The sequence below is a fragment of the Equus quagga genome, chromosome 7, assembly GCF_021613505.1.
Source record: "Equus quagga isolate Etosha38 chromosome 7, UCLA_HA_Equagga_1.0, whole genome shotgun sequence".
NCBI lineage: Eukaryota > Metazoa > Chordata > Mammalia > Perissodactyla > Equidae > Equus > Equus quagga.
Genome location: NC_060273.1, coordinates 78,061,269 through 78,083,406, shown reverse-complemented (window position 1 = coordinate 78,083,406; position 22,138 = coordinate 78,061,269). Strand labels below are relative to the sequence as shown.

The following is a 22,138-nucleotide window of genomic DNA, read 5'->3' as shown; positions in this document are numbered from 1 at the left end:
GGTCAGGTTTCCGCCAATTGCTGTGCGTGCGTGCGGGCGTGCAGGCGGGCGGCGGCTGCGGAGCGCAAGGCACTGTGGGTTGGTTCCTGAGCGGCTTGGTGGGGAAGAGCCTGTTGGTGCTGTGTTTTTGTTGTCAGTCTTTGCTGACGTTAAAACTCCGCGGACGGAATGCCAGAGCGAGATAGTAAGGCTCGGGTCGTCTGCCCTTTCTTCCCTACGGGGTCGGGACGCTTGGAGCGTTATTTTGGCCTCAGAGTTTAACCCCGGTGTGTGTGTGTATGCGCGCGGGTGGGGAGGGGCCAGGAGTGTGCCGCTGGGAGCCTGGCGAATCCGTTGGGCCCCGAGTGAGGCCAGGCAGCGCCAGACTCGGTCCCTAAAAGCCTCGTCCTCGCCCCAGGTGACGACTGGTGGGTTTTATCTGTGAACTACCCCCTCCTCCCAAATCGCTTAATCTTGGGTTGCGCCAGTTTATCTTTCGGGTAGTATCTTAGACATCATCTTCAGGAAGTCTTTGCTGATCCTCCAGCGCGGTTTCAGGTGTCCTCTCTTCTGGGTTCCCATAGCCCCTTGTATTTTTCCGCTTCTGTACGTATTACATTGATTCTCACTGTCGCTTTTCCTGCGTTTCTTCCTCACCAGGTTGTGAGCGCTTTGACAGGAAAACACATCTGTATTGTTAACTACTGTATCCCCAACTTTTGCACAGGACCTGACACCAAAGAGTGATTAAATTAATGTCAATTCTTTTTCTCAGGCGAGCCGTTCTCCAACCCTTTGGCTCCAGATGGCCACGATGTGGACGATCCTCACTCTTTCCACCAGTGAGTGTTTCGATGTAGCACCATGGGAATGAGCTGGGCAATGATTAGAGTGGTGGTGGTGATGGTGAAAGAATTCGGAATATCTTGTGAGCAAGGATGGTCAAAAAATTGTACACTTTCCGCTTTGTCTCGGTGAACTTTGACTGCATCAGGCCAACTGCATAAGAGTATTAGAGGAGAAATTCTGGCAGGGAGGGTGCTAGGTTTTTTTTTTTTCCACTTTTTATTGAGATTATGATAGTTTACAACCTTGTGAAATTTTAGTTGTACATTATTATTTGTCAGTTGTGTTGTAGGTGCACCACTTCACCCTTTGTGCCCACCCCCCCCAGCCCCCTTTCCCCTGGTAACCACTAATCTGTTCTCTTTGTCTACATGTGTAGCTTCCACTTATGAGTGGAGTCATACAGAGATTGTCCTTCTCCATCTGGCTTATTTCACGTAACATAATGCCCTCAAGGTCCATCCATGTTGTTGTGAATGGGACAATTTTATCCTTTTTTATGGCTGAGTAGTCTTCCATTGTATATATATATGTATGTATGTATATATATATGTATGTATGTATATATATGTATGTGTATATATATACACGTATGTGTGTGTGTATATATATATGTATGTGTGTGTATATATATATATATATACATACCACATCTTCTTTATCCAATCATCAGTTGATGGGCACTTAGGTTGCTTCCACATCTTGGCTATTGTAAATAATGCTGCCTTGAACATAGGGGTGCATGGGACTTTTGGAATTGCTGATTTCAAGTTCTTTGGATAGATACCCAGTAGTGGGATGGCAGGGTCATATGGTATTTCTATTTTTAATTTTTTGGGAAATCTCCAAACTGTTTTCCATAGTGGCTGCACCAGTTTGCATTCCCACCAGCAGTGTATGAGGGGTCCTTTTTCTCCACACCCTCTCCAAGATTTGTCACTTTTTGTTTTGGTTATTTTTGCCATTCTGATGGATGTAAGGTGATATCTTAGTGTAGTTTTGATTAGGGAGGGTGCTAATTTTTAAGGTTGATGTTTAATTACATATTATATAGGAATTAATACTTCCTGTAGAAAATTAAAACATCAAAAATAAGAGTAAAGTTCTCTGATAACATCCCCAATTTCAGTTCCTTTCTTAGAGGAAACCACCATTACCTTTTTTGATGTGTATCTTTTCCTCCTGTTCTTTTTTAATGCGTTTATATACATGCATATCTGAGGAAAATATATCATTGCTTTCTGAGTTAAAATATTAAAATTAAGTGGTATTATATTATATATATATCATTTTGCCACTTGCTTTTGTCCCCCCCACTCAATATTTTGGAGATTATTTTCATGAAAGTGACAAGGACTCCCAGTGACAAGGACTCCCTCCTTAACCAAATTTCAGTCAGGCTTCTCTGAGGTCTTTTTTTTTTTTTTTTTTTTTTGAGGAAGATTGGCCCTGGGCTAATATCTGTTGCCAATCTTCCTCTTTTTGCTTGAGGAAGATTGTTGCTGAGCTAACATCTGTGCCAGTCCTCCTCTACTTTATATGGGATACTGCCACAGCGTGGCTTGATGAGGGGTGCTAGGTCTGCACCTGGGATCCAAACCTCTGAACCCCAGGTCGCCAACATAGAGTGCGCGAACTTAACCATTTAACCACTATGCCTCCAGGCCAGCCCCTCTCCAAGGTCTGTTTTTGACTAGGCCTGCTGAGCCCAGTTTTGGCAAAGAATTCTGCTCAGCCAGTTTATGGAGAATTCCCTCAATCAATCAAGGAGAACCAATCAAGCTCCTCTTCCCATCAACTTTGATATCTAATCAAGTTCCTCTTCCATCCCACCCTTGATGCCTGAGTTCCTCTTGCAATATAATTATATTTTAATCCATATAATATAGTAATTTTCTATAAATCCCCAATTGTCCCTGTTGTATTCAGAGTTGAGTTTCAGTCCCTCTCCCCTATTTCTATAGTCTTAACTTTTATAACGATACTCTTGAATAAAGTCTTCTTTGGGGAGACTTAGCAGGATTTTTTGTCAAAACTGGGCTTAGCAGGCCAAGGAAGAGGCCTAATCAGAAGAGGTCTCAAAGGCACCTGACTAAAGTTTGATCAAGGAGTGAGTCCTTGTCGCTGTGCTGATTAAAATGGTCTCCTGTACTATCAGTGCTATCTGCCCCCCATTTGCCAAACATTGTCAGAGTTTATTTAGTCTCGAGTTAATGGACATTTGAGTTGTCTCCAAGGTTTTGTTTTCAAAGCTGTAACTGAACCTCCTTTACAGGCCTTCTTCTACACATATGCCAGTAACTGGCCAGGCTAAATATAGTTGAATTAAGGTGCTGGGTTATAGGATATACCCCCTTAAATTTTAATAGATCCTGCCAAATTGCCCTCCAAATTGGCTATACTGATTTACATTTCCATCAGCAGTATATTAGAGTATTCACTTCCCAAATTCTCACTCATACTTGATTTATCCAACTTTTTCATAGTTAACACTCTGGTGCATTTACCAAGCAAATTTTTTAATAATTAATACTCTGATGCCTTAGAAGTGGCCTGTTTTTGTTTTAATTTGTATTTCCCTGATTTCCAGTAGAGTTAACCATATTTTTTACTCATTCCCCTTCCAGTTCTTTTTGGGTACTAACTTTTTGAATCTTTGCCTTATAGATCAAAACTCACCAATGAAGACTTCAGGAAACTTCTTATGACCCCAAGGGCTGCACCTACTTCTGCACCGCCCTCTAAGTCACGTCACCATGAGTAAGTTTGGGGATGATTCAACTTGTCTTCCATCTCCTTCCTATGGAAAATTTATTGAACTAGATGTCTTAGGAAGTAGAAGGCTAGTTCTGTTTTGAAGCCTGTGGTTCTGATTCTCTCCCTCTAGAGATTGAAGCTCCAGGGAAGACTGGGTGCTCTAGGATCTCACTTTTCTCCGAGGACATTCCATGGACCACTTTGTACTAGAGTTGCTGCTGGTGCTGAATTGGGCAGATTTCTGGGCCCATTCAGCCCCACAGATCAGATTCTGGGGCAGATATTTGGGGATGTGTAATTTTAATAGTCCTTCAGGTGATTGTGATGCTTCCTAAAGCTTGAGAACCACTCACAAATATTGACATGGATCTCTGCCTGATTCAAACTGTTACTTTGGTCAGTATTCTAGGCCTTTCTTCAGTCCTCAAGGCCACTTCTTAGGGTTTCTGGGGCTGTGGCAATATTTTGCTTTCAGTGAATTTCTTTCTCTTCTAGGATGCCAAGGGAGTACAATGAGGATGAAGACCCAGCCGCACGAAGGAGAAAAAAGAAAAGGTGAAGGAAGGATGGAGGAGTGTTGGGTTTTAAGGTGGATAGTGTTTGGGGGAAAGGAGGAGGGGCTAGTTATGAGGCTAGAGTTTGAGGTTTTCTGCTTTCAGAGTGGAGAGGAATGGTACGTAGAGTGGCAATTTAAGGTTTTGGAGTCAGCCTATAGTCTTTTAATCTTATCTTTTTCATTTTCTAGCTGGATAACCTTGGGCACTTTGCTTAACCTCTCTAGTCCTCAATATTCTCATGGGTACAATCAAGATAGTGATAATAATTTTTATGAGGTTTTCACGAGGATCAGCTGTGATAGTGCATGTAAACACCTAGTGCCAGTGCCAGCGTATAGAAACCACCCAGTAAATCTTGGCTACATTATCATCATCACGATCATCATTATTATTTATGAGATAACTAAACTTTCTGGACCTGGTACTTTGCTTTTCCTCTGTTCTCGGGGAGGACCAGCAAGGAGTGATTTATTTTCAGTTGAAATTTGGAAGGTGATAAAAATTCAGAAGATTCCCAGTTGTCATATGGAAAAGTCCCATACCTGGAAAGACTTGGTTATGTAGAGTTGGGTCGCATTAAAGAATTCTGAAGTGACAGATGGAGTGTTCTGAGGTGGCATTGGAACAGTATATCTGTGAGCTGCAAGATGAGGACTATCACGAGGTAGCCAGCAGTTCTCTCAGGACGTATATGAGCTTTCACCACAGAGAGTTGGATGAAGGTATAGGGAAACAGCCAGGAACGTTCTGCTGACCTTGGGATGGCAGCTCGTGAACCTTACGCATTTGCCTTTCTCTGGTCACAGTTATTATGCCAAGCTTCGACAACAAGAAATTGAGAGAGAGAGAGAACTAGCAGAGAAGTACCGGGACCGTGCCAAGGAACGGCGAGATGGCGTGAACAAAGATTATGAGGAAACTGAGCTGATTAGCACCACTGCTAACTACAGAGCTGTGGGCCCCACTGCTGAGGCGTGAGTACCCAGGGGCCCAGGGCATCGTTCCCTCAGCATCCTAGAGTCATACAGTCACAATGGGAATTCCTCCTCACAATTTCCCACGCTGGAGCCCACCCCAAGCCATTGCCACAAAGGACTGTTCTAATGTGGCCTCTTTCATTATATAGGGACAAATCAGCTGCAGAGAAGAGAAGACAGTTGATCCAGGAGTCCAAATTCTTGGGTGGTGACATGGAACATACCCATTTGGTGAAAGGCTTGGATTTTGCCCTGCTTCAAAAGGTGAGCCCTGGTAGATGGATAGAGAGTAATACTAGAGTACTGAAGGTTCTTGTATGAGCCTTTTGAGGTGAGGAGGGAGGCTGCTCTTAGTTCAGACTATCTACAAGGGCTAACAGTGGCCTCTCTGTAGGACTAATTGCTACTCATCCTTCAAGTTTCAACCTCAATTTTGTTTTCTTGGGGAAACCTTCCCTGATCACCCAGTTATGGTTAAATCCCCCGACTCCTCACCTCCTACTTCCTGCACCCTTGCATAGCTCTTTTCCATGTCACTTATAGCAGTTATTGTACTTTGTTGTTTAGTTGTTTAGTCTGTTTGTCTCTTCTGCTATAAGCTCTATTAGGGCAAGGACTGCATTGTCTTGTTTAGTATTGAATTCTTAGTTCCTGCCACAGTGTGGTATGGTGGTGTTCAGTAAACATATGTAAAATGAATAAATGTCTAAACTCCACTTGCTTTCCTATTAGGTACGAGCTGAGATTGCCAGCAAAGAGAAAGAGGAGGAAGAACTGATGGAAAAGCCTCAGAAGGAAACCAAGTAAGTAAACATCAGGGAGTGCTTGATAGTCAAGAAAGGTGGGACTTGAAGCAGGAACACATTAAGCAAAAATTTTTTGTGTGTGTTTTCAGGAAAGATGAGGATCCTGAAAATAAAATTGAATTTAAAACACGTTTGGGTGAGTACAGAGTTTCTACGCTAGCGGCCCTGCGTTCTAGGTGAATTGCAGGGAATTTAATGCTCTGAGCAGGATATGCTTCCCCTTTTCTTCAAGCTACTTTCCTCTTCTTTGCCCCCAAACCAGCTAGTTCCCATAAAATACTCTAATAGAGCTCAGACGTGGATTTAGTTATTTCATATATGTTATTAATGTCTCCTCAGTTAGGTTGGAAGCTCTTTCAGATTGGGGCTTATGCATTAGGGGAGGAGGTAGCATGGTTGGTGATTAAAGCTTAGAATTTGCAGTTAGAGACCTGGGTTTGAATCCTGATGATGAAACTACAGTAGGCGTGTGATTTTAGGCAACTGACTTCACTTCTGGGTGCCTGTTTTTCCGTCTGCAAAAATGGGGTCACTGTTCACCTCATGGGATTATTGGGATGAAGAGAAATAATATCTGCAACACGCCTGTCACATTGAGCATGTAGTAGAGCTGTTTTTTCCATCGTCATCAATAGTCCCTTAAACCTCATCCTTCTTCTCCCAGGGCCTCATACAATACCAGGCACACGGTGCCCTCGAGAAGGCAGTGCAGAAGAGTGGATGGGAGCTCAGGCTTTGGAGTTAGACTGCCTGAATCCCATTCTTTGTTCTGTCACTTGGGAGCTAGATGACTTTAGGTAAATCACTTAACTCTCAGCCTTAGTATTCTTATCAGTTAAAAGGAGATGATAATGCCCACCTCACAGGGCTTTTATGAAGACTGAATGAAGCCAAACATGCGTAGTACTTGGCATGGTGGCCAGCAAAGAGTAAGCACTTAGTAAATGGCAGCTGTTATTATAAAAGGTTCTCATTGGCTACTTGCTGCTGCTCCTCTTTCTGTAGGCCGCAATGTTTACCGCATGCTCTTCAAGAGCAAAGCATATGAACGGAATGAGCTGTTTTTGCCAGGCCGCATGGCCTATGTAGTAGACCTGGATGATGAGTATGCTGACACTGACATCCCCACCACTCTTATCCGCAGCAAAGCTGATTGCCCCACCATGGAGGTGAGTGACCCAAGTCCTGAGAGCCTGTCACATGAGCCTCAAACCTGGGAATCAGCCTCGATTCTGTCCTGTGCCTCATCCACCACATTTGATCCATCACCAAATCCCATCAATTTTTCTCTCTTAAATGTCAATTGAATCCAGTCACTTTTCTTCATCTCCACCAATAACATTCTGTCTAAGCTATCATCTCTTGCTGGAACTATTAGAAGAGGCTCCTAATTCGTTTCCCCACTTCCACTCTGGGTCCTTTCCAATATTTTATTTGTTTTTTATTATTATTGAGATGTAATTCACATCCCATACAATTTGCCGCTTTAAAGTGTACAATTCAGTGGCTTTTAGTATGTTCATAGAATTGGGCAACCATCATCACAATTTTAAAACATTTTCATCACTCCAAAAAGAAACCCTGTATTCTTTAGCTGTCACCCCCTCAGTCTCCTTATTAACTCTTCCAGTATGATTTTTCCACATGGCCAAAGTGATCATTTCAAAACAGAAATTTTTGTCTCACCATAGTTTGGAAGCTTCCAATGACTTCTCACTATTAAGATAAAGAGCGGGACCAGCCCAGTGGCGCAGTGGTTAAGTTCACATGTTCCACTTTGGTGGCCTGGGGTTCACCGGTTTGGATCCTGGGTGCGGACCTATGCACTGCTTGTCAAGCCATGCTGTGGCAGGTGTCCCACATATAAAGTAGAGGAAGATGGGCACGGATGTTAGCTCAGGGCCAGTCTTCCTCAGCAAAAAGAGGAGGATTGGAGGCAGATGTTAGCTCAGGGCTAATCTTCCTTAAAAAAAAAAAAAAAAAAGCAAAATCTTTATTGTAGCCTATGAGCCCCTGTGACTTCTGGCCTTTCCAGCCTCTTTTTACCTGCTACCCCGTTTGTTTTCCAATCATCCTGACTTTCTTGAATGTGCTAGATTCACTTTTGACCCAGGCCTTTGTACATGCTGTTTCATCTCTCTGGAATGTCTGTCCACAATACTTTTCCGTAGTTAATTCTAACTCATCCTTCGATTTGTTAAGTGAATGAATGAATGAATGAATGAAGAGATTCCTGCTTGGTGGGATAAAATCTTGTTTCTTGGGGTTTTCAGGCCCAGACCACACTGACCACAAATGACATTGTCATCAGCAAGCTCACCCAAATCCTTTCCTACCTGAGGCAGGGTACCCGCAACAAGAAGCTCAAGAAGAAGGATAAAGGTAACGTGGAAGCTTAGGGAGAGAAACCTTACTCCTGGAGGGGCATTTGAGGATGGAACCAAGGTGTCCTGGAGCCTTCTATCTCCAGAACATTGGGAGGCTCCTGGGGAGCAGAGAAAAATGGAAGCAATGGAGCATTGGCAAGGAGATGGTTACATCCGTGTTCTGTCTGCTTGACCCACCTAGAAAGGAATGGTCGGTTTTGAGGCATGAGGAGGGGGAGTAGCTTTTGTTGTCCCATGTTCTGAACAGAAGATGTTTAAAAGGGCATTTGAGCGCTGGAGAGCATGGTGAGGCTGAGTGGGAATTCCCTCAGGAGTGTTTTCCTCACTTCTCCCTTTACATTTTAGGGAAGCTGGAAGAGAAGAAACCCCCCGAGGCTGACATGAAGTATGTATCCTATCCTCTGTCACTTGATCTGAGGGAGGAAGGGACTTTGTGTTTCTCATCTTTGGCATTTTGGGGAGGCCTTGGTGTGCCAGTCTGGAGAAAGGGCCAGGGGAAGTGAAGTGTGTGTGACTTTGGCAGCTAGTGATCTCTGTTTCCTAGTATATTCGAAGACATTGGGGATTATGTGCCCTCCACAACCAAGACGCCTCGGGACAAGGAGCGGGAGAGATACCGGGAACGGGAGCGTGATCGGGAAAGAGACAGAGACCGTGACAGAGAGCGGGAGCGAGAACGAGATCGGGAACGGGAAAGGGACCGCGAGAGAGAGGAGGAGAAGAAGAGGCACAGCTACTTTGAGAAGCCGAAAGTGGACGATGAGGTGAGATGTGGCCCTTGGTACCAGGTGGTGGAGCCGCCCATCTCTGCCTGCCCAGCCAGGTGCAGGACCCTTCTGTTATATGGGTGCCTCATGGCTCCATAGCAGCAACTGCATCAACTAATCCAGGGTAGGAAGCATCCTGGAAATGGGGACGAGGGGTGTAGGGAATTGATTCAGACTTGGTGGAAGGATGAGTGGGAATCCCTCATGGTGACGCTCACTTCAGTTTCTGTTTTCTTTCCAGCCCATGGATGTCGACAAAGGTGAGTTGTATCCAAGGACATCTTGCGCTGCCTCTGGCAGTCCTGCTTTCCCCTCAGCTGAGAGTCTGGCGTAGGGCTCAGAGCTGGCAAGGGTGGGGTTGGGGGACTTCCTGGTTCTGCATTCTCATAAGATCCATGTCCTGCTTTATGGAATAGACAGAAGATGAGTCTAGAGTTCCCTCCATCTTCCTGGGCAATGGCAGGGCATATTTGCTCTGTTAGATATAATTCCTCCAGCTGTGGGGTTCTGTGGACATGAAGCAGGTTGAATAGGCAATAGCCTGGGCACAGTACCCCATCTCAGAGTAGCTGCTCATTATTATATATATTATATTATATATTATATATATATATTATATATATATATAATATTATATTAGTTGGAATTTGATTAAAATTTTGTTAGTTAAAAGGGTTCTGTTGCTTAAAAAAAATGTTTTCATGAAAGCCACAGGTTGGAAGCGTGTTGTGGGGAAGAGGTTGCAAGTTCCTCATTTCAAAGTCTGAATAGATTTCTCTTTCCTGTTAGGACCTGGATCTGCCAAGGAGTTGATCAAGTCAATCAATGAAAAGTTCGCTGGGTCTGCTGGCTGGGAAGGCACTGAATCATATCTTTTATTTCAATATGTTCCCGGGTTCTAGGGAACTGTTCTCTTTCATTCCAATTTGACCTGCTTCCCCACAACTCCCCTCCCCTCCCCGACTCCTTTCATTTTGTGCTGAATTTTGACAGGGATGGGGTCATTATGACTTTCCCCTTTCTCAGAGGATTCATTCAAGTTTACAGCCCTCTCCTTAGAGTTTTCATGTTGGGGCTTCTAGCCTTGGCCCTTCCTGCTTGAAGCTTTTCTGCTGTAGGTAGAACTATTTTCTTTAACAGAGCATATGCTGAAGAAGCCAGAGGACAAGAAGCAACTGGGAGATTTCTTTGGCATGTCCAACAGTTACGCTGAGTGCTACCCAGCCACGTACGTGAGACTCTATTAAGGAAGGGGGGCTGGAATGTTTGGAAAACAAAGTGGGAGGGTGAGGAGGCAATTTGGTTTGCTGAGACCCATGGCCACTTCTTGCTTGGATAAAATATTTTATTAGGCTCTGAGTGGAAGGTCTAGAGGGGTGGTCATTCCTAGGCATATGGCCTCTTAGTTGGGTAGGTTTCTAGATGAAACAGGAGTCTGTCTCTGCACCATCCATTTAACTGTTGCTTCTCTTTAGGATGGATGACATGGCTGTGGACAGTGACGAGGAGGTGGATTATAGCAAAATGGACCAGGTCTGGAGTTGGAAGGATGGGTGGGGGCTCTTGAGCAATTATTCTTTAGCACATATCCCCTTTTGCACTCCCAGAAGATCTCTGTCTCATTTACTGAGCCTCACCTTCCCTCAGCTGCAGTGATGGGATCGGCAGCATTGTGGGGTCATGGGCAGCTTAACTGTCTTAAAGTGTCTGTACAAAATCAAATGAAATAGGGCCAAAACTATATTTCTTGTTATTTCCTACAAAGTGCCAGGCTTTGATTTCCATCCTAGGCAGTAAGCAAGCCTTTTAGTATGTAAGTAGAAAAGGCAGAAGGAATTACAATCTTTAGAAAATAACTGAATTTTATTCTAGCCAGGATTGAAATTTTCCTTAAATTTTGTCTTAAGACAAAAATAAAAACAAAAATCCCCAACAAACACTAACATCATTAATGGTGAAGAAATTTCATCTACTTTTTCCTTGTTCTCTTTGAACTGCAGTGGTTACGCCTGGTTTAATTCCATCTTGGAGCCTTGCTTAACCCTGGCTCTGCCATTTATTCGTTTTGTGACCTTGCCAACTCATTTTACTGCTTATGCCTCAATTTCCTCATCAGGAAAGCAGAGAGAAATATAGCTCTCTCTTAATACAGTTTTTTTTTTTTTTTTTAAAGATTTTATTTTTCTCCTCAAAGCCCCCCGGTACATAGTTGTATATTCTTAGTTGTGGGTCCTTCTAGTTGGCGGCATGTGGGATGCAGCCTCAGCGTGGCTCGATGAGTGGTGACATGTCCATGCCCAGGATTCGAACCAACGAAACACTGGGCCACCTACAGCAGAGTGCAGGAACTTAACCACTCAGCCACGGGGCCGGCCCGCTTAATACAGTTTTTGAGAGAATTAAAGAGATATGTGTTTAGTGCTCAGAATAATGCCTGGCACATAGTAAGTATATAGTAAGCATTTATTATTATTTATTTGGGTAGGATTTATGAATGATGAAACCTAGGATTGTGGGAGAACCTGGCTTTAATCAAGGGCTAAAATTCCATCTCCACTGACATCTCTTCCTTTCCCATCCCCCATTCTGTCCTGCAATAGGGTAACAAGAAAGGCCCCTTAGGCCGCTGGGACTTTGATACCCAGGAAGAATACAGCGAGTATATGAACAACAAGGAGGCTTTGCCCAAGTGAGTTGGTCCTGAATATGGCCAGGGAGTGAGGAGAGGGATGGCAATGGGGTGGACTGGCCCACACCAGTTAGAAGATAGAGTCTGGCTGAGACGTTCCCAGAGAGGTTCTCTGCTCACAGGGCCCTTTGGGAACATCTTGCTACTGCTATGCAACCTCTACTGCCTTCTTCCCCCAACTGTCCTTTTTTTTTTCAGGGCTGCATTCCAGTATGGCATCAAGATGTCTGAAGGGCGGAAAACCAGGCGCTTCAAGGAAACCAATGACAAGGCAGAGCTTGATCGCCAGTGGAAAAAGATTAGTGCAGTAAGTGGGACTGCTTCTCAGGTGGGAGGGCTTCAGCTGGGAGGAGACACTGGCCCACAGATCCAAGAACAGGCAGGGGGTTGGAGAGCCTTGGAGGTAGGAGGGGTCAGCCTTGGGCCTCAGGTGAGAGACTGGCAGCATAACTATCAACTGTAACTGTTGTTTTTGCAGATCATCGAGAAGAGGAAGAAGATGGAAGCTGATGGGTGAGCTGTATTATTCTTCCTCTGTGGGACTGGTGGGAGTTGGTTAGTGTATTGATCTTAGGCTGACTCATTTCTCCTTCCATTGCAGGGTTGAAGTGAAAAGACCAAAATACTAATTCCCAGTTCCAATACCAAGAAGAATCTCCACAAAGATGTGCTTCCCACTGCTTGCTTCCTACAATTCCTAAAAAAGTTGCAAGGTGTTTTTTTTTGTGAATGTATATAAAATTTTATTGTATAATCATTTGGTTCCATTAAAATTGGTTAACCTGCTGTCTTGTCTTCTCTATGTTGAGCATCCCCTCCTCCAGGGCCCCTGAAGCACCAAGAGGGCTACTACTTCACTGACTGTATAAAATCACATGTAGAAAGTCAGCTCAGTCCTTTCCTGAGCTGTGGTTCTGGATTCCTAGACAGTTAAGGATATTTACTAGCCAGGGTGTCCAGCAGAGAATGGAAGAATGATCTTCACTGATGGGCAAGAGGTGGATACAGGAGCGTAAGGATGGCTGGTCTTAAATGTCAGACTCATTCAGGCCCATCAGGGGGCCTACTCTTAGGGCAGACATTCCCTGGAAATTAGGGTCAGCCCAGTAGGCTGCCAGTCTGATCCCAAAGTTGTACAGGACTGGGCTTTAGGTGAAGGCACCTGATGAGAATCACTTGTGGGAACAAAAATGTTTTATGAGTTTATAGCTTCTTGGGAGCTTTAATAATTCCAAGCACAAATCGCTGCTTCCTTGGCTGAAAGGATAACCTTGGGAAAGTGTGTCGGGGAATCCCTGTCCTAGGCCAGAAGGTTTTGGTACCCTTCAACACCCTGAAGTTTGCCAAGGCCCAAGGTGGGCTCCCTGGCCTCAGAATCACTCCATCCCCACCCTTTTCCTCCTCTCTGCTCATCGCCAGCACTTCGGTCTGGAACTCATCAATAAGGGTCACTGCTTCTTTCTGCCTGGATCCCTAGCTGCCACTGCCTGCCCTGAGCCTAAGACCTGTGGGCTCAGCAGATCCAAGGAAACCTAGAAGCCAACTGAGCTGTTGCCTTGCCTTTAGTCACTTTCACTTTGATAGGGCAAGGGCTTTTGAGAAAGCCAGCTTGGTGCATAGCACCTAGGAGGCTGAAATTGGGCCCTGTCTGCAGTAGCACCTAGAATGGCTAATTTCAGACAGTAAATGACACCCTGGTTTCATGGTCGTAGGGAGCAGTCCCAATTAGGAAAAAGGTCACAGAGACCTGGCTCAGATGAAGATACCTAGAGGGGCACTAAGATCAAGCCCTCCTGGGGGTTGACTGCCAGTTTAAAATCAGTCTCTGCAAGTACCACCAAGCCTTGTGGACGTGACCAAGGCCTTCTGGTTGGCCACACAGTGAGTGAGAAGACTCCCAACACTACACAGCAACTTCTCCAGTCACACAGGGGACATATAGTCTCTCTGAGGTCCCTAACCACACTTCTTTCACCTCTCATTAAGGGGGTTGGGCATGAGCATAAAAGATGTCTTAGAAGGCTTGGTACCACAGCCATGTGCGAAGGTTCTCTTCAGCCAAAGGAGCTCTTGCTCCTTATCTGCCCCACCATACAGAGTGCTCCTACTTTGTGAAACCTAGGTAACAGGAATGTCCAGAACGTCAACTGTTGTTTTCCTCTTCAGGAACTCCTTGCCAGCTCTGAGCACTGCTGACTCGACCCGCTGAGGGCCTGCGGCCAAACTGTAGGAACGGCCTGCGGCCAAACTGTAGGAACGGGCAGGGCACTGTTCTTTTGTCTACGAAGATGCTGAGCATGGACGGCAGCAGCTTAAGCGTGTGCGCGGGCTGCCTGCTGTCCAAGGACCCCGCATGCCAAATTCTCGCGGCGCGGGCTTTTTCTGCTTCCTGACCAACTTGGCTGCCGCTTGTCATGGTCTTGGGTTTCATCAAGCTATGAACGACTGGCGTCGCCTCTCCTATCCCGAGAGCATTAAGTCCTCTTTACTGGTTGCGAGAGGGAGTAGCAAACTGTCAGCATTGACCAGGATGAAGGGAAAGGAGTTAAACGCAGTTCCCAACTTTACGCGAAGTGACCAAGGAGGGGATTAACGCTCGCGCCATCTAGCTGGCCTGGGAACTCGCCACAGCAAACCACAGAAGTACCGGACCCTCGCGGCGGAACCCGTGGGGTGGTTCCACCCACACCCGCCGCAGCCGGCCCGTCTTTTCCGGGTTACGGAAAACGCCCTGGCGCCACTTCCGGCTCCGCCCCCGCTGCGACGCGGAAGCGGTGCCCTGAGCCGCTTTCCCCGCCGCGTGACTGATTGCTGGAGTCACAGCCCGTCCGGTGGACTGCTCCGAATCGTCGGGTGCATGGACCGCACGTGCGAGGAGAGGCCCGCGCAGGATGGGAGCGACGAGGAGGATCCTGACTCCACGGAAGCCCCAGTCCGGATCCGGGATACTCCAGAGGACATCGTGCTGGAAGCGCCGGCTAGTGGGCTGGCGTTCCATCCTGCCCGCGACCTCCTGGCGGCGGGGGACGTGGACGGGGACGTGTTCGTGTAAGTGCACGGCAGGGCCGGGGGCGTGGTGAGAGTGGTGGGCGCGGGGGCTGCCGGGTCTGGAAGTTCCCCAGGGATGGAGGTGGGACGAGGAGAGAGGAGACAAAGTTGCAGGGAGAAACGTTTTGCAGGACTCATCTAGTTCAATTCGTTCAATAACATTCGGCTTTAAACAAGTTACCACACAAATCTCTTGAAAGAGCTGAAAGGAAGACAGGGTGGCTGGAATGTCGTGACGGAGCCTAGAGACGGTAGCAGCATAAGAAGGCGAACGTTCAGGACACTGTTATTTCCCGCCAGGTTATTACATTGAACCTGAAGCAGGCTCAGCGGGGCCCCTGCGTTTGCTTCTTGCTCACTTTGATCTTTCAAAAACACAAATCTGACCACCTCAGTTCTTTCATTAAAACCCTTCAGTAGTTTACCTTTGCTTTTGGGATTGAGTCTAAACTCCTTAATCCGGCTTTCAGAGCCCTGACTACCTGGCCCTTGCTTGCTTTCCCCTTTGCTTTTTGTGCTCATTCATCCTTCCCTTTTTATCGAATTGTGAAGCCTCAGCTCCTTTGCACATATTATTCCTTCTGCCTGGAAGATTCCTTTCCCCTCACTTGTAGCTACTCTCCCTGAGTTCTCAGCATCTCTTCATGCCTCAGACTAAATTAGATTACCCATTAGATGCTGCCTTGGTACCAGTACCTTTCTCTAATAAATTTCATAATGGTTTGTAATCATATATCTGTTTGTGTAATTATTGGAATGCTTGTCTCCACTAAAAAAGCTTTTCAAACTTTTTTGACCTCGCCACACAGTAAAAATATCTTCTGTTATGTGTGATGCACTCTGATATTTCCCTTTTTTTGGTGAGGAAGATTGTTGCTGAGCTAACATCTGTGCCGATCTTCTATTTTGTATGTGGGACTCTGCCACAGCATGGCTTGATGAGTGGTGTGCAGGTCTGCACCTGGGATCCAAACCTGCAAACCCCGGGCTGCTGGAGCAGAGGATGAAAACTTAACCACTATGCCACTGGGCTGGCCCCTGATATTTTCTGGTTTATTTTATTGTCATTTTTTTTTTTTTTTTAAAGATTTTGTTTTTTCCTTTTTCTCCCCAAAGCCCCTGGGGTACATAGTTGTATATTCTTCCTTGTGGGTCCCCCCAGTTGTGGCATGTGGGACGCCGCCTCAGCGTGGTTCGATGAGTAGTGCCATGTCCACGCCGAGGATTCGAACCAACGAAACACTGGGCTGCCTGCAGCGGAGCGTGCGAACCCAACCACTCAGCCACGGGGCCAGCTCCTATTTTATTGTCATTTTTGTGGGCACACATAAAATGCTGATTGCATCTTACTCATAGGTCATGACTGGAGTTTGAAAAACACTGTTCTGAACTGTAACCTGTGGTCTGTTTTGTTCTCCATTCTATCTCCTGCTTCTAGCCCTGGGTAGGTGCTCAATACATGTTTGATTTTGAACAAAAGATGTAGGCTGGAATCAGTGAAAAGTCACTGAAGGTTTTAACCAGAAAGCTGTGCTATCAGATTTACTTAATGAATTTAAACCTCAACCCCCTCATTAGCTGCAGTGGCCTTGGGCAAGTTAACTTATGTATTTTCATTTTTGAAAATGGGAACAATATTACCTGCTTTACAGAGGGATCAGGTGTTCAGTACACCACCTGAGTTCAACAGATGTTCAATAAATGTGGGTTCCCTTCTACTAGTATCCATAGTTACAGTGCCAGACACTTGGAGGCACCCTGGACCTTCCCCACTAACCTCATTCCTTCAGTTTGTCTCCCTTCCCCTACCCTCAGCCACTGCCTTCTAGTGGGCCTCTAGCTTCTCCCATGACCATGCCAAAGAGATTCCTTTTCCCATGGGATTAAATACAGCCATGTTTCATTTGCCCCTTGTTCTCTGCCAGGTGAACTACTTATTCTACATGATCCAACTCACATGACATCACCTTAGCTAGCTTTTCAGGGCTCTCTTCTCTTCCCAAGCATTTATTCAATCTGTGAATGTTTACTGAGCAGCTTTTTCAGGCTGGGCACAGGGGCAGAGCAGACAATAAGTAGACCCAGTTCTACCTGCGTGGAACTCACTAGCAATTTAGCACTTCTTCATTTGACCCTTTTTGAAGATCTGCTCTGAGGCAGTCACTGGGGATGCTCTCTGGACAGGTACTTGTCTCAAAGCCAAGTTTTCGGGCTTGTGCCTCTGCTCCACCTCCATTTTGATCTTATCCCCTTTTCAGCATGTAGTCACAATGTGCTGTAATTAATTGTGGCTTTCTTTGGCTCCTGCAGACCTGAGTGCAAGAGCCCTTTCTTACCGATTTTTCTATTTCCAACTTCTGGGGCTGTTCTTTTGTCATTAATTTAACAAGTATTTCTGGGCCTCCATAGTGGTCCAGACCTAGTCTTTCCCTAGGGTGGGGCTTTCAAGGATGAAGACTGTGGGGTGGGGTCAGATCACAAAGAAGTCCTGAGCAAATGTGGTTTGAATTACTGCATGAAAAAAAGACCTAACAATCGAAGCTCATTGAAAATGGAAAAAATAGGATGGTTAAGCTCCTTGGGCTTGGAGGTGTGCCAAGCAGGAACTCCTAGGTAGGTGGAAGGTTGGCTAGTTGGTCTCTACACTCCATGTATCCCAGGTGGGGTCTGGGGTCATTCACTCTCTTCTCCATCTCCCTAGCTTTTCCTACTCGCAGCAAGAGGGAGAAACCAAGGAGCTCTGGTCCTCAGGTCACCACCTCAAGTCCTGCCGAGCCGTGGTCTTCTCTGAAGATGGGCAGAGTGAGTATTGGGGAAGGCAGCCAGCAGTGTGGTGGGATGGGAGCAGTGAGCAGCACCATGACCTGCACACCTTATCTCCCAGAACTTGTAACTGTCTCCAAGGATAAAGCCATCCATGTTCTGGATGTGGAGCAGGGCCGACTGGAAAGACGCATTTCCAAGGCTCACAGGTAAGGGGAGCCAATTGTGTGTTGAGGTGAGGGGTAAAGACCGGTAGCTCCCTACAGGGACAAAATGCTCCAAGAAGTTCTGCATCTGTCTCTCTAGTGCCCCCATCAACAGTCTGCTGCTGGTGGATGAGAATGTTCTGGCCACTGGGGATGACACAGGTGGCATCCGGCTCTGGGACCAGCGGAAGGAGGGCCCCTTAATGGACATGCGGCAGCATGAGGAGTACATCGCAGACATGGCTCTGGACCCAGCCAAGAAGCTGCTGCTGACAGCCAGGTATGGCCTCAAAGCTGTCTCCCTCTCCCTTTCCTGTGTTAAATGTCCCCCTCAATGGGAGCTTTGGCCAAGCCTGCTGCTGCTCTGCTCTCTCTATAGTGGGGACGGCTGCCTTGGTGTCTTCAACATCCGGCGACGCCGGTTTGAGCTGCTCTCAGAGCCTCAGTCTGGAGACCTGACCTCTGTCACTATCATGAAAGTACAGCTGGGTATGGCGGGATGGGGGTGTGCTAGGGACCTGGTCAGACATGGCTCCACAAACATGGTTTGCTCTTTCCCTGCAGTGTGGGAAGAAGGTAGTCTGTGGCTCCAGTGAAGGTACCATCTACCTTTTCAACTGGAATGGCTTTGGGGCCACAAGTGACCGCTTTGCCCTGAGAGCTGAGTCCATTGACTGCATGGTTCCAGTCACCGAGAACCTGCTGTGCACTGGCTCCACTGACGGAGTCATCAGGTGAGAGAAGCCAGGACGGCCCTCACATCATAGGAAGGGCAGGCCCAACCAGCCAATACCCAACATTCCTCTCTCTCTGCCCAGGGCTGTGAACATCCTGCCAAACCGAGTGGTGGGCAGTGTGGGCCAGCATGCCGGAGAGCCTGTGGAGGAGCTGGCCCTCTCTCATTGCGGCCGCTTCCTGGCCAGCAGTGGCCACGACCAGCGCCTCAAGTTTTGGGACATGGCCCAGCTGCGGGCTGTGGTGGTGGATGACTACCGTCAGCGCAAAAAAAAGGGAGGGCCGCTGCGGGCACTGAGCAGCAAGGCCTGGAGCACCGATGACTTCTTTGCAGGACTGAGGGAGGAGGGAGAGGAATCCATGGCTCGAGACGAAGAGGAGGAAAGTGAGGATGACAGTGACTGAGGGGATGAGCTGAATCTCAAGACAGGTCCTCACTAGGGAAGAGTTGTTTCTGGGGCTGGCTCCCTAGAAAGGCTATGAATTTCTAATACCCTATTGTGCGGTGCAAAAAGATGCACAGAGGCTCAGGACTCAGAGCACTGATGTGAGGAAGTACTTGCCCTATAGCGGCTGCTCACTCTACCAGTAAGATAAGCCCATAGCTGGGCAAGACAGCACGGACACAGGTGTACACCAACTAGGGGTTTAATATAAATATAACCAGCATAGAAAAACTCAAAACTACACACACACCAAAACCAGAATGCCAAGTGGTAGGGACAAAAGGCAGATTTCTGATACTTTGGCTCAGCCAGCCCCCAAATAAAAACCAACAAGGAAGACAAATCAAGAAAATAAGAAACAAAGATTCATGCTAAGCTGTGGGAGGAGGGAGAGGGTGTGTGTGCCACACAGGATGGCCAAGGAAGACCATGGGGTTCAGGTCAGACCTTAGGCTGGGGAGGGGGATGGGAGGGCAAGGTCCCTCACCACAACTTGGCCAAACCTGAGCTGCTCACAGGTGTGCTGGGGCCCTGCCCCAGCTGGGACGCTGTGTCAGGTCCAGGGCAGGGCCCATGCTCCTCCCCTTGTTGGGATCAGGTGGTGGCTGCCCAGGCCTGCTGGGCTGGTGACTGACACAGGCTCTGTCTACTCATTTAGGCTGCCGGTGAAGAGGATGGGGTCACTGCTTAACCACAGTACCTGCCTCAGCCCCAGCAGACCACAGGAGGCTAGCCCCAGACTCACTCAGTGCCTCCAGCAGCCGTGTAGACACAGCATCCTTGGCCACCTCATGCCCATCCTGCCCATCTGGGGCCAGCACAACCCAGATGAGGCCGCTAAAGGGCACTGGATGCCCAGGGATCACCACCTGGTACCAGAAGCGGTGCCAGCCAGCAGGGCCTGTGCCCAAACACTTGGTGAGGAACACTGGGCTCCCCAGCTTCATCCGCTGGCACAGCAGCTGCAGGGCAGCCCGAGCCCCTTGGGACTCTAGCCTGTCCCTGGCCAGAGCCAGTCGGCTGCTCTCTGGCTGTAGGCACTGCAGTGAAGGACCCACAAACTGCTGGCGCAGCCGCTGCTTCAGGTCTGGCTTGAGCCACTCCACAGCCACCTGCTCTCCACAGAGGCGTGACTGCCCTGCAGGAAAAAGGGAGAGACAAGGGCAGGTCTGAGCCCTGGACCCAAGCCCCCAGACCCCGTGAGCCCACTGGGGTCACACAGGCCTACTTAATTTCTAGCCTCCCCATTTCCTGGTGGTGTGCCCTCGGGCAAGTTAAATAACTTCTCCAGGCTCCATTGTGTTTATCTGTAAAGGCGCTGTAATAATTGCTACCTTCTGAGTTTCCTTGGAGGACTACTGGTTGATGCAGGCTTTGTCTCCCTCATAACCATCATAATAGCTAACCTTTACTATGAATACCGGCCATGAATCAGGGAAGGGGCTAAATACGCTTTAATTCTCACAACAGTCTGAGGAAGAAGGTTGTAAAATGGATAAAAGGCCAGTTGCACTTGGCCTTGGGCAAGTCAGTTTCTCTGAAAACAGTCTCATCTCTAAAGAGGGAGGTCATTCTGTGTTTCATTGGAAGGTCGGACCTTAAGTCAGGAGATAATGCACGGGAAGTGTTAAGTTTAGGTAAGTGGTAGCTGCTTAGCACCACTGGAAATTTAAAAAACTGAGATTAAATAAAAATATGAGGTTGCAAACTCAGGTATTCCTAACCCTTAAATCTTGCGACTTTACTCCGCTATGCTGCTGGGTGGAGGCAGAATGCCTGGCAGCACGTCTTTGGCCCCAACCAGCGGCCCCCCGCAGCCTCCACCCCTACCTTCCACCAGGGCCTTTTTGGCCATGGCGGCGGCGCGGTGCGAGCTGAACTTGAGCAGCGCGATCTGCGCGGACGCCGGCCCGGGGCTGGGCAGCAGCAGCGCTTCCTGCAGGCCGGGCCCGAGCGGCTGCAGCGCGAGCAGCAGCGCGCGGCGGCTCAGGGCGGGCGGCAGCCCGTCCACGCTCAGCTCGCACTTCTCGGTGCTGCGGCACACGAGCAGCGGGCAGGAGGGCCGCAGCGGGTGGTTGTGCAGCGTGGCGATGGCGGCCTGGGCGCCGCGCCGCGAGCTGTAGCGGGCGTAGGCGAAGCCGCGGTTCAGGCCGCTGAAGGTCATCATCAGGCGGAACTCGTAGAGGCGGCCCACGCGCTGGAACAGTGGGATCAGCTGGTGCTCGTACACGTCCTGGGGCAGCCGCCCGATAAACACCTCTGACCCGGCCGGCGGCGGGCTGCCCACCCAGCCTGGGGGAAGGGGGTGGGGAGGGGTACCGTCATCCACCGCGATGGTTCCGGCTTCGGGGCCCAGGGACCCAGCGCCAGAGGGACTCCGTGAGCAAACGTCTGTGAAATGGGTACAACACCCGTACGTGGGTCGTTGGTGTAACTGGGTGCCTGAGCTAACAGCGGAGCTGGCAGAGTAGGTGCCCCTTAAGACTGGCTGCTTCCCTCGAGGGGGCGGGCGGGGGTAAGAGGGAGTTAGGGGTTTCGGACCGTGGAGCCTCAGGGTAGGCCCCTCCCGGAAAGGGGGCTGGTCGAGGCTGGCGTAGGGCGGCAGGGGCTGGGACTACCGTACCTGGGGGTGGCCCGCCATACTTCCTCTGCCCGTTCACCTGCACCAGGCGGATGCCGGTCTCCCGGACCCACGCCTCCAGCGCCGCCTTGTTCTCTGGATTCACCCTCTCGCACCACAGCTGAGGGAGAAGGGGCAGGTTGGAACAGCGGACCGCCGCGCCCGCCCCACCCTGCCTGTGGAACAGGGGCCCCAGGAGCCCCGGCTCCCTGCGCAGGTGAGCTCGTCGCCCCCTCGTTGCCAGGCACTCACCTCACACTCCCGCTTGGACTGCATGACTCTTCCGCGGGCCGGCTGGTACCTCCTTTATAACCTCCTCCCTATCTGCCTCTGGAAGCTTCCCTACCCCTCCACCCCCAAGCTCTCATTGGCTCTGAGCACGACCCCGCCTCCCAAGGGGGTGGGGATACCCACTGCACGTGCGCCGCGGGACCCTCCGACCCTCAGGTGAAAGCTAGAAGCTTTAGGGCGTGAGTTTTCGGGCAGTCTCACTTCCTAAGCAATGGCTTGTGCGCCGGCACGGATGGACGCTGGCGGGAAAAACCTCAGGGGCAC

General features: G+C 48.5%; 3 protein-coding genes across 4 annotated transcripts; 2 read left to right on the top strand and 1 right to left on the bottom strand.

Moving 5' to 3' along the window:
• Positions 1-48: 48 nt before the first annotated feature.
• Positions 49-12,551, top strand: IK (IK cytokine). Its single transcript, XM_046668113.1, has 20 exons — positions 49-184; positions 755-821; positions 3,493-3,585; positions 4,078-4,137; positions 4,946-5,113; positions 5,266-5,380; positions 5,849-5,919; positions 6,012-6,058; positions 6,928-7,091; positions 8,196-8,304; positions 8,655-8,694; positions 8,854-9,073; positions 9,318-9,336; positions 9,866-9,944; positions 10,224-10,304; positions 10,552-10,609; positions 11,677-11,765; positions 11,964-12,072; positions 12,244-12,278; positions 12,367-12,551. Exons 1-20 carry the CDS (start codon positions 169-171, stop codon positions 12,392-12,394), a joined length of 1,668 nt encoding a protein of 555 aa, XP_046524069.1. The 5' UTR covers positions 49-168; the 3' UTR covers positions 12,395-12,551.
• Positions 12,552-14,525: 1,974 nt separating this feature from the next.
• WDR55 (WD repeat domain 55) lies at positions 14,526-19,306 on the top strand. Its single transcript, XM_046667996.1, has 7 exons — positions 14,526-14,813; positions 17,515-17,615; positions 17,698-17,785; positions 17,883-18,062; positions 18,162-18,261; positions 18,347-18,516; positions 18,601-19,306. Exons 1-7 carry the CDS (start codon positions 14,623-14,625, stop codon positions 18,920-18,922), a joined length of 1,152 nt encoding a protein of 383 aa, XP_046523952.1. The 5' UTR covers positions 14,526-14,622; the 3' UTR covers positions 18,923-19,306.
• DND1 (DND microRNA-mediated repression inhibitor 1) lies at positions 19,303-22,107 on the bottom strand. Of its 2 annotated transcripts, none has more exons than XM_046667994.1 (4): positions 21,836-22,107; positions 21,587-21,704; positions 20,794-21,354; positions 19,303-20,101 (listed from the first exon to the last, which is right to left on the bottom strand). In XM_046667994.1, exons 1-4 carry the CDS (start codon positions 21,857-21,859, stop codon positions 19,644-19,646), a joined length of 1,161 nt encoding a protein of 386 aa, XP_046523950.1. In that variant the 5' UTR covers positions 21,860-22,107; the 3' UTR covers positions 19,303-19,643. The 2 variants fall into 2 exon arrangements, with proteins under 2 accessions (XP_046523950.1, XP_046523951.1); XM_046667995.1 differs by having other exon boundaries at positions 20,794-21,255.
• Positions 22,108-22,138: the final 31 nt, after the last annotated feature.

Bases quoted from the DNA above. Each gene is read 5' to 3' on its own strand.
- IK (XM_046668113.1), top strand. The intron at 3,586-4,077 runs GTAAGTTTGGGG...TTTCTCTTCTAG, and splicing joins TCTAAGTCACGTCACCATGA to GATGCCAAGGGAGTACAATG. The intron at 6,059-6,927 runs GTGAGTACAGAG...CTCTTTCTGTAG, and splicing joins TGAATTTAAAACACGTTTGG to GCCGCAATGTTTACCGCATG.
- WDR55 (XM_046667996.1), top strand. From the start codon at position 14,623: ATGGACCGCACGTGCGAGGAGAGGCCCGCGCAGGATGGGAGCGACGAG. The intron at 17,786-17,882 runs GTAAGGGGAGCC...CTGTCTCTCTAG, and splicing joins CGCATTTCCAAGGCTCACAG to TGCCCCCATCAACAGTCTGC. The intron at 18,063-18,161 runs GTATGGCCTCAA...CTCTCTCTATAG, and splicing joins AAGCTGCTGCTGACAGCCAG to TGGGGACGGCTGCCTTGGTG.
- DND1 (XM_046667994.1), bottom strand. From the start codon at position 21,859: ATGCAGTCCAAGCGGGAGTGTGAG. The intron at 21,355-21,586 runs GTACGGTAGTCC...CCCATTTCACAG, and splicing joins GTATGGCGGGCCACCCCCAG to ACGTTTGCTCACGGAGTCCC. The intron at 20,102-20,793 runs GTAGGGGTGGAG...TTTTTCCTGCAG, and splicing joins CAAAAAGGCCCTGGTGGAAG to GGCAGTCACGCCTCTGTGGA.